This window comes from Dreissena polymorpha, chromosome 1 (assembly GCF_020536995.1).
Source record: "Dreissena polymorpha isolate Duluth1 chromosome 1, UMN_Dpol_1.0, whole genome shotgun sequence".
Classification (NCBI taxonomy): domain Eukaryota; kingdom Metazoa; phylum Mollusca; class Bivalvia; order Myida; family Dreissenidae; genus Dreissena; species Dreissena polymorpha.
In genome coordinates, this window is record NC_068355.1 from 78,792,528 (window position 1) to 78,802,982 (window position 10,455).

At 39.0% G+C, this 10,455-nt stretch overlaps 1 protein-coding gene across 2 annotated transcripts in view; it reads left to right on the top strand.

Moving 5' to 3' along the window:
• LOC127837024 (probable RNA-binding protein 19) overlaps positions 1-10,455 on the top strand; it is a 48,482-nt gene that overhangs the window by 36,621 nt on the left and 1,406 nt on the right. For both annotated transcript variants that reach the window (XM_052363735.1, XM_052363726.1), the window contains exons 18-23: positions 593-712; positions 1,997-2,137; positions 4,237-4,442; positions 7,766-7,885; positions 8,811-8,916; positions 9,825-9,951. In XM_052363735.1, the coding sequence (XP_052219695.1) occupies positions 593-712; positions 1,997-2,137; positions 4,237-4,442; positions 7,766-7,885; positions 8,811-8,916; positions 9,825-9,951 (820 nt within the window). The remainder of the gene's footprint in view (positions 1-592; positions 713-1,996; positions 2,138-4,236; positions 4,443-7,765; positions 7,886-8,810; positions 8,917-9,824; positions 9,952-10,455) is intronic.

Here is a 10,455-nt window from a genome sequence, read left to right on the forward strand (position 1 = left end):
CCATGTCAGCCCCCTTGGGGTCCCATGTCAGCCCCCTTGGGGTCCCATGTCAGCCCCCTTGGGGTCCCATGTCAGCCCCCTTTGGGTCCCATGTCAGCTCCCATTGGGTCCCATGTCAGCCCCCTTTGGGTCCCATGTAAGCCCCCTTTGGGTCCCATGTCAGCCCCCTCGGGGTCCCATGTCAGCCCCTTGGGGTCCCATATCAGCTTTCTTGGGGTCCCATGTCAGCCCCCTTGGGGTCCCATGTCAGCACCCTTTGGGTCCCATGTCAGCCCCCTTGGGGTCCCATGTCAGCCCCCTTGGGGTCCCATGTCAGCCCCCTTTGGGTACCATGTCAGCCTCCTTGGGGCCCCATGTCAGCCCCCTTTGGGTCCCATGTCAACCCCCTTGGGGTCCATGTCAGCCCTCTTGGGGTCCCATGTCAGCCCCCTTTGGGTCCTATGTCAGCCCCCTTGGGGTGTATTATAGGAGCATGAGCAGGTATTGTATTTTTAACAGAAACCTTGTATTGCAAAACTCAAGATGTAGTTTTTTTTTTGTCCAAGCAATACTAATCATGGTATTAATACACACCTGATGATGCACTTTCTAGTTTCGCCATGTTCCCCTATACCTAGAGTGGGCCCCAATGGAGGTGTTTAAAACGCAACCACCAGAGAAAACCAGCGTCTCATTAGAGGGTACAAAGGGAGAAGGCCTGCAGGAAATAAAGGTACTTATTTATTTGAACATTGTTCCATATCTAAATTACTTCCTTATTACAAAATGTTTGTGTTTTACTTAACTGTAAAACTGGTGGAACATTAAAACAATTAAAGAAAAGAAAAACAATTTTGCTTTACTGTATAATTGTCCTTGGATATCAATTAATAGCCAAGAATTTTCAATTCTGATGCATTCCAATTTAATAAAATGCTTTCATCAGAACTACAAATATTTGTTTATTGGCTTGTAAATAATATATAAAAACATAATCAGATTATACTCACAACAATGAATTGTGTATTGTACAACATTGCATTCAGGTTAAAAAAGGTTTTTTGGCTTTGTTAATAATGCAGTTAATCAATCAGGTCTTTTTATGCCCCCTGTAGGGTGGCATATAGCAGTTAAACTGTCCGTCAGTATGTTTGTATGTCAGTATGTAAGTCTGTCTGTCCAAAACTTTAACATTGGCCATAACTTTTTCACTATTGAAGATAGCAACTTGATATTTGGCATGCATGAGTATCTCATGTAGCTGAACATTTTGAGTGGTGAAAAGTGAAGGTCAAGGTCATCCTTTAAGGTCAAATGTAAAATATATGGCGTCTGTCTGTCCGAAAACTTTAACATTGGCCATAACTTTTCCAATATTGAAGATAGCAACTTGATATTTGGCATGCGTGTGCATTTCGCGGAGCTGCATATTTTGAGTGGTGAAAGGTCAAGGTCATCCTTCAAGGTCAAATGTCTTATATATGGCGTCTGTCCGTCCATCCAAAAACTTTGATAACTTTAAATAATAATTCTGAATAATCCAGCACTTCAATATTTGAAAGCAAATTCTGACCAAAAATGACCGAAAATGTGTCTTAAGAATTGCATAAACACAAATGGCCACCATTTGTCTGAAGTGTTAAGGTTGCAATAATTTCATTATGGAACACTCAATAGGATGACGTTTTACCTGGTATTCTGATTGGCACGCTTAAACATGGCACATGGTTATTTTAAACACAGTACCTAACGGGAAACACATTTTTCGGCTTTGGTCATTTGGCGGTCGGAAATCTGGAATTTTGTTTGAGAATTGGGGAAAAAAATATTCATATTTGGCATTGGAAATGGGTCTGACTATCGGACCCGTGAGATAGGCAGAAAAAGGCCTGACAATTATCTTGTTTTTTATAATCAGTTAGAAGTTACTTAAATAACAGAACTGAACATAATAACATAAAATTATACAATATAATTATAGAGTTATCTCACTTTTAATTTAAATACTATTTGACAGGATGCCAAGGGTGAACCCACCTCTAAGATCACAGCTCCTGTGACTAATGATGATGATGAGGAGGAGGAGGAGGAGGATGTTGGCAGTGTACTGTTTGTGAAAAATCTCAACTTTGATACAACAGATGATGATTTGAAACAGGTAATAATATCTGTGGGAGGTCCTTTAAAGATAATAGAAATCATACTTTAAACAATATTTTACACTGTTAGGAGAATGTAAATTTGTTATTGGCATTGGACATTATCTTTATTTGGATTTTATTTGTATGCCGCCGGTAGGGTGGCACATAGCATTTGCACTGTCTGTCTGTCCATTCGTCCGTACACTTTAACATTGGCCATAACTTTTGCAATATTGAAGATAGCAACTTGATATTTGGCATGCATGTGTACCTAATGGAGCTGCACATTTTGAGTGGTGAAAGGTCAAGATCAATGTCATTTTTAGCTCGACTATTATATATGAAATCTATATAGTGGAGCTATCCTACTCACCCCGGCGTCTGCATTAGCGTGCAAATGTTAAAGTTTTCGTACTACCCCAATTATTTTCATTGTACCTTGACATATTGCTTTCATATTTTGCATACTTATTTACCAACATGACCCCAACCTATAAACAAGAGCAGACAACTCAATCAAGCATTTTTTTATAATTATGGCCCCTTATTCACTTAGAATATGCATCAAATGTTAAAGTTTGCGTACTACCCCGAATATTTTCAATGTCCTTTACGTATTGCTTTCAAATTTTGCATACTTGTTTACCATCATGACCCCAACCTATAAACAAGAGCAGACAACTGTATCAAGTATTTTGACAGAATTATTGCCCCTTTTATACTTAGAATTTGCATATTATTGATATATCTATGTTATAGTTTGCGTACTACCCCAAATATTTCCTATATCCTTTGACATATTGCTTTTATATTTTGCATACTTGTTTACCAACATGACCCAAACCTATAAACAAGAGCACACAACTATATCAAGCATTTTTTCATAATTATGGCCCCTTTTCCACGTACTACCCCAAATATTTCCTATATCCTTTGACATATTGCTTTTATATTTTGCATACTTGTTTACCAGCATGACCCCAACCTATAAACAAGAGCAGACAACTATATCAAGCATTTTTTTATAATTATGGCCCCTTTTCCACTTAGAATATGCATCAAATGTTAAAGTTTGCGTACTATCCCAAATATTTTCAATGTCCCTTTACGTATTGCTTTCATATTTTGCATACTTGTTAACCATCATGACCCCAACCTATAAACAAGAGCAGACAACTCTATCAAGCATTTTGTCTTAATTATTGCCCCTTTTATACTTAGAATATGCATATTATTGATAAATCTATGTTAAAGTTTGCGTACTACCCCAAATATTTCCTATATACTTTGACATATTGCTTTTATATGTTGCATACTTGTTTACCAACATGACCCCAACCTATAAACAACAGCAGACCACTGTATCAAGCATTTCGACATAATTATGACCCCTTTTACACTTAGATAGTTGAACATTTTGCTTAAATTGCCATAACTTCTTTATTTATGATCACATTTTATTATTACTTTGACAAAACAACACTTACCTGAATGCCACAATGGATTCCATCCAAACAATACCCCATGCCCCTACCCAGAATCCCCCCCCCCACTCCCCCCCCCCCAACAAATTACCACACCCCACATTATACCCCCCTCTACCCCCCCCCCCCCCCCCAAAAAAAAAAAAAAATTTTTTTTCTTTTTTTTATTTTTAAAAGATCATCTAATAAATTATTGAATATGAACAATTTCCCCATGATGGCTTACGTTATACTGTCAAGCACTCGAATAGTCGAGAGCGCTGTCCTCTGACAGCTCTTGTTCAAGGTTAAAGGTCAAAATAACAAATCCAAGGCAAGTAATAAGCTTTAAAGGGAGATAATTATCTGTACCTGTCAAATGATAAAAAAATAAAAAAATCAAAGCAGCGCAGTATAGGGGTATTATGTTTCTGACAAACATATCTCTTGTTTTAATTCCTTTATTACCCAAACTCTGTATTCATTTCATGCATTAATTTATATACATTGTACTTGCAGAAACAGCCCAGATGTTTGTTTAAAAAAATGCTACTGACTGAAAACAGTTTTTTTAAGAGTTATAATAAATTTTAATATTACTTTAAACTAAAAGAAAAATTCAGTGAAACCAATGTTTTGAAAACTTCTTCCAGCATTTTACTGAATGTAAAAGCTTCAAGTCTGCGAATGTCGCCAAGAAGAAGGACCTGAAGTTGCCAGGTTCATACCTGTCTATGGGGTATGGGTTTGTGGAGTTCCGTAGCCCGGAGGGTGCAGGGGAGGCTCTCAAGGTCATGCAGGGTACTAGCCTCCAGGGGTACCTGCTGGAGCTGAAGATATCCAACAGGACCACAGCTAGGTGAGAGGGGGGTTTATGACAACACAAACAAGGCTTCAATGACAGGGGGCATTTTATAGAGCAAATTTGTTGGTTTGTTTTCAAGTTCAAGCAATTCTTGTCTTTTTAATTTTGTCTTGAATAGGTGTTTATTTAATATTTAACTTCTCAAGCTTCAATAAAAAAGTAGTAGTGTGTGCCTTTTATCCGGATACAATTCAAAATAGCCTACTGGAGACTGAATGTCAACTCACTCAACCTATTTGCCAAGGCAATGTTAACTCACTCGACCTCTTTGCCAAGGCAATGTCACTCACTCGACCTACTTGCTAAGGCAACGTCACTCACTTGCCCTACTTGCCAATGCAATGTCAACTCACTCGTCCTACTTGCCTAGGCAATGTCAACTCACTCGACCTACTTGCCAAGGCAATGTCAACTCACTCAACCTACTTGCCAAGGCAACGTCACTCACTAGACCTACTTGCCAAGGCAATGTCAACTCACCCGACCTACTTGCTAAGGCAATGTCACTCACTGGACCTACATGCCAAGGCAACGTAACTCACTTGCCCTACTTGTCAATGCAATTTCAACTCATTGAACATACTTGCCAAGGAAATGTCAACTCACTTGACCTACTTGCCAAGGCAACTTCACTCACTTGCCCTACTTGCCAATGCAATGTCAACTCACTCGACCTACTTGCCTAGGCAATGTCAACTCACTCGACCTACTTGCCAAGGCAATGTCAACTCACTCAACCTACTTGCCAAGGCAACGTCACTCACTAGTCCTACTTGCCAAGGCAATGTCAACTCACCCGACCTACTTGCTAAGGCAATGTCACTCACTGGACCTACTTGCCAAGGCAACGTAACTCACTTGCCCTACTTGTCAATGCAATGTCAACTCACTGAACTTACTTGCCAAGGCAATGTCAACTCACTTGACCTACTTGCCAAGGCAATGTCACTCACTCGGCCTACTTGCCAATGCAATGTCACTCAACCTACTTGTCAAGGCAATGTCAACTCACTCGACCTACTTGCCAAGGAAATGTCAACTCACTCGACCCACTTGCCAAGGCAGTCACTCACTCAGCCTACTTGCCAAGGCAGTCACTCTTTTGACCTACTTGCCAAGGCAATGTCAACTCACTCGACCTACTTGCCAATGCAATGTCAACTCACTTGACCTACTTGCCAAGGCAGTCACTCACTCAACCTACTTGCCAAGGCAATGTCACTCACTTGACCTACTTGCCAAGGCAACGTCACTCACTTGCCCTACTTTCCAATGCAATGTCAATCACTCAATCTATTTGCCTATGCAATGTCACTCACTCAACTTACATGCCAAGGCAGTCATTCACTCAACCTACTTGCCAAGGCAATGTCAACTCACTTGACCTACTTTCCAAGGCAACGTCACTCACTTGCTCTACTTGCCAATGCAATGTCACTCATTTGATCTACTTGCCAAGGCAGTCACTCACTCGACCAACTTGCCAAGGCAATGTCAACTCACTCTACCTACTTGCCAAGGCAATGTTAACTCACATGACCTACTTGCCAAGGCAGTCACTTACTTGACCTACTTGCCAAGGCAATGTCAACTCACTCGACCTACTTGCCAAGGCAATGTCAACTCACTAAACCTACTTGCCAAGGCAGCGTCACTCACTTGACCTACTTGCCAAGGCAATGTCAACTCACTCGACCTACTTGCCAAGGCAATGTCAACTCACTCAACCTACTTGCCAAGGCAATGTCACTCACTCGACCTACTTGCCAAGGCAATGTCAACTCACTCAACCTACTTGCCAAGGCAATGTCACTCACTTGACCTACTTGCCAAGGCAATGTCACTCACTCGACCTACTTGCCAAGGCAAAGTCAACTCACTCAACCTACTTGCCAAGGCAATGTCACTCACTCGACCTACTTGCCAAGGCAATGTCACTCACTCGACCTACTTGCCAAGGCAATGTCAACTCACTCAACCTACTTGCCAAGGCAATGTCACTCACTTGACCTACTTGCCAAGGCAATGTCACTCACTTGACCTACTTGCCAAGGCAATGTCAACTCACTCAACCTACTTGCCAAGGTAATGTCACTCACTTGACCTACTTGCCAAGGCAATGTCAACTCACTCAACCTACTTGCCAAGGCAATGTCACTCACTTGACCTACTTGCCAAGGCAATGTCAACTCACTCGACCTACTTGCCAAGGCAATGTCAACTCACTCAACCTACTTGCCAAGGCAATGTCAACTCACTCAACCTACTTGCCAAGGCAATGTCACTCACTTGACCTACTTGCCAAGGCAATGTCAACTCACTCAACCTACTTGCCAAGGCAGCGTCTCTCACTTGACCTACTTGCCAAGGCAATGTCAACTCACTCAACCTACTTGCCAAGGCAATGTCAACTCACTCAACCTACTTGCCAAGGCAATGTCACTCACTCGACCTATTCGCCAAGGCTTGTGATTTAGATTGTCTAAGCCTTGCTAATGAACATAATATGTTGTGTTCTTTTTTGAGTTGTATGTGTATTTGGAAACAGAAAATATATGTTTGTCATACCTTAAACTCGTAAGATGACATTTAAAAAAGTTGTTACTGTGCTTGCATGGTCCATTTTATCGTGCATCTGATTATTTTTAAAGAGGAGTCGTTTTTTCTATTCATTTTGGGTTATGTGGACATATTTTAAGAAATATACTATTTGTTGTTTTTTAAATAGTTAATAATTGGCAGACATTTTGAACAACTATGTATACAATAGCTTTCTGATTCTGCATCATGGAATTGGCTGTGATTATATAAAACATGGAACAAAATATTGGAGGGGCTTAATTTTGCCAAACCACTGATCCATTGTGTCTTGTTCTGAGAAAACTGGGCAAAATGCATGTGTGTAAAGTGTCGTCCCAGATTAGCCTGTGCAGTCCGCACAGGCTAATCAGGGACGACACTTTCTTCCTAAACAAGATTTTCTGTAAGGAGGGACTTCATTGAAACTAAAATTCCATAAAAGAGGAAAGTGTCGTCCCTGATTAGCCTGTGCGGACTGCACAGGCTAATCTGGGACGACACTTTACTCACAAGCATTAAGCCCAGTTTTCTCAGAACAAGACACAATTTGTCGCGTCCTTGCAGCTGCACATATTACTTCTAAGGTCACCAGGTTAAAACTTATTATGAAAGTGATTTGTTGTATTGTATTTCAAAGCATTATTGTGCATTGCATTTATGTTCCCAGTGAAATGTGATACAATTGTCAAGATAATATATTATGCATACTGGTATGTATTTGATAATTTTGTGATTAGCTCTCAGACAAACCTGTCAGGGAAGAAAAAGCAGAAGGAGAAGAAACAGAGGACCACCAAAATACTGGTCCGTAATATTCCCTTTGAGGCAAAGAAACACGAAATCATGGAATTATTCAAGTAAGTTTTAGATTTAATTTTATATTTGGTATTATGGAACAGGATTTGTTTGAAACACAAAAGGTTTTGAACCTAATACATTTAGTTGTAAGAAATTACTATAGAAATGATTATACAAGTTATATTTATAATTTTATGTACTTACAATGTTTAATGAATGTTTGGTAGTAATATACCATAATAACTTCAATTGTAAACTTATTGACAAAGTTTGAAAAACTGTTCTTATTTATATGAAGGATCCTAACTAAACCCCCAAATAGAAAGTTTAGGGGGGGGTATATAGGAACTTGTCTGTCGGTTGGTCTGTATTAAGTGTTAGCTCTCTAATTCAAGTTGTTTTCATCCAATCATCACCAAACTTGGTCAGATGTTGTATTTAGATGATGTGTTTAGGTCAAGTTCGAATATGGGTCATGCCGGGTCAAAAACTAGGTCACGGGGTCACTTAGTGCGTTTTAAACATTCAGCTTGGTGTCCGCTCTCTAATTCAAGTAGTTTTCATCCAAGCTTCACCACACTTGGTCAGAAGTTGTATCAAGATGATTTGTAGGTAATGTTCTAACATGGGCCATGCCGGGTCAAAAACTAGGTCACAGGGTCACTTTGTGCGTTTTAAACATTGAGCATGGTGTGCGCTGTTTTATGTGAAGACAACATGCAAAATATTCTGTGTCAATGCGGCATGTGGGGGTATTTGTCACTTCTGTGACAAAACTATAGTTTATTTACAATGTTCATTAATACATACCATGATACATTTACAACTGGTAAAAATGTTGAATGAGAGTAATGTAAGAAGAAGAATGACATGACAAGTTTTATCTGAATCAATCTGTATCCTGATCCATTTACCTGCAAATCTCTGTATGAATGGATCGGCATGGTATGTCATTAAATGGGTAGAATGTTCCTGGTCTTGTAGAGTGTTTGGAGAGATCAAGACAGTGCGGCTACCAAAGAAGATGGGAGGAACAGGGTCACACAGAGGCTTTGGCTTTGTGGACTTCCTAACTAAACAGGACGCCAAGGTGTGTAGGCTGGGGCCCATATAATCATTTGTTTTAGTATTTTTTTTATAAAGCGCACATTTAAGAAATTATGCCCAGTTAGTGTAAATGGGGAGTCTGTTCAATAAGATATTATTAAGTTAGTTTAATTTAATCTCACATGTGTTCTGCTTGAAGGGTATTTCTTATCAGGAGTTCTATATTTCAACTCTCATAGCTCTAAAACATCCTTAATGGAATGTATTTGTTTTAAGAGAGATTAAATATTCACTATGTAAACTATGTACAAGATTTACTTTTCATGTAGTTTTTATTTAAGTCTGTAATTTTAATACTTTATGTTATGCTTTACGGTGGTTTATAGATAAATATCAGTGAAATAAATCTGGTATTTCACAGTTTTAAACTGTTTTACTGTGAAATGACGTCATTTTTTCAAAGTCATAAATCCAGCAAAATTATCCAGTTAAACTCTTAAAATATAAATAAGCGGTGAAAAAGCATGAAATAAAAAGAAAATTGTTGGATTTGATGGAATATTGATGTTAATTCACTCGTGATCATGAAAATACATATTTTCACTTGTGGCTGAGCCACTCGTGAAAATATTGTTTTATATGATCACTTGTGAAATAAAATCGATATTCCATCGAATCCAACAAATATCCTCTATGTTTTCATGTCTAGTTAGCTCAGTTGTTTGAGCACAGGACTCTGAATCAAGGCTTTACAGTTCATTCACATTACTTCAACAATCAGTTACTTGCATACTTATGTTGTCTAATTGCTTGGATTGGATAAACTTTTGCTTGAACATTGTGAGCAAGTTGATAATCCATCATTATGAAATGATGAACAATACAGTCTAAAATCTTAATAAAGAAGCTATTATCAGTTCTGTCTTCAATCTATTTCTATTGTTACTTCAGCGAGCGTTTGAAGCGCTGTGTCAGAGCACTCACTTGTACGGGAGAAGACTGGTGTTAGAGTGGGCCGCCATGGAGGAGGACGTTGACGACATCAGGAAACGCACTGCTGACCACTTCCGGGATGAACGTAAGCTCTAATGGGACTTGTGTGTTATGCCATAATAATGGAAGGGTGGCATATAGTCGTACCCTAGTCAGTGTGTGTTTGTTTGCTTGTTTTGTGTGATATTGTTTCCAGCTTGTAGCTTTGAAGTAATGATAGGTAATAACTTTTTCATGCACAGAGGGATCTGAAATAAATTCGTGCAGGACAACTCGTTGCATGAAAAACCATGTCATTAGCTTCAAGATCAAGGTTTCTATGGGCACTTAAAGTATTTTAATATTCTATATACTTTTGTTTCATATTATTTGTTTGTATATATTGAAAGTATATGTTTATATCCAGCCCATAATTTTGTGTGCATAACTGGTTTCAAAATAATGAAACACAAATGATCATCATATCAATCCAATGTGTTGCATGCAATAACCATGTTGCTGGCATCAGTCACAGTGGTCAATGATAAACACAGGTCATGTCTTCACTATTAATATATGCTTCATCTTCATCAATACATTTTATTAAGAA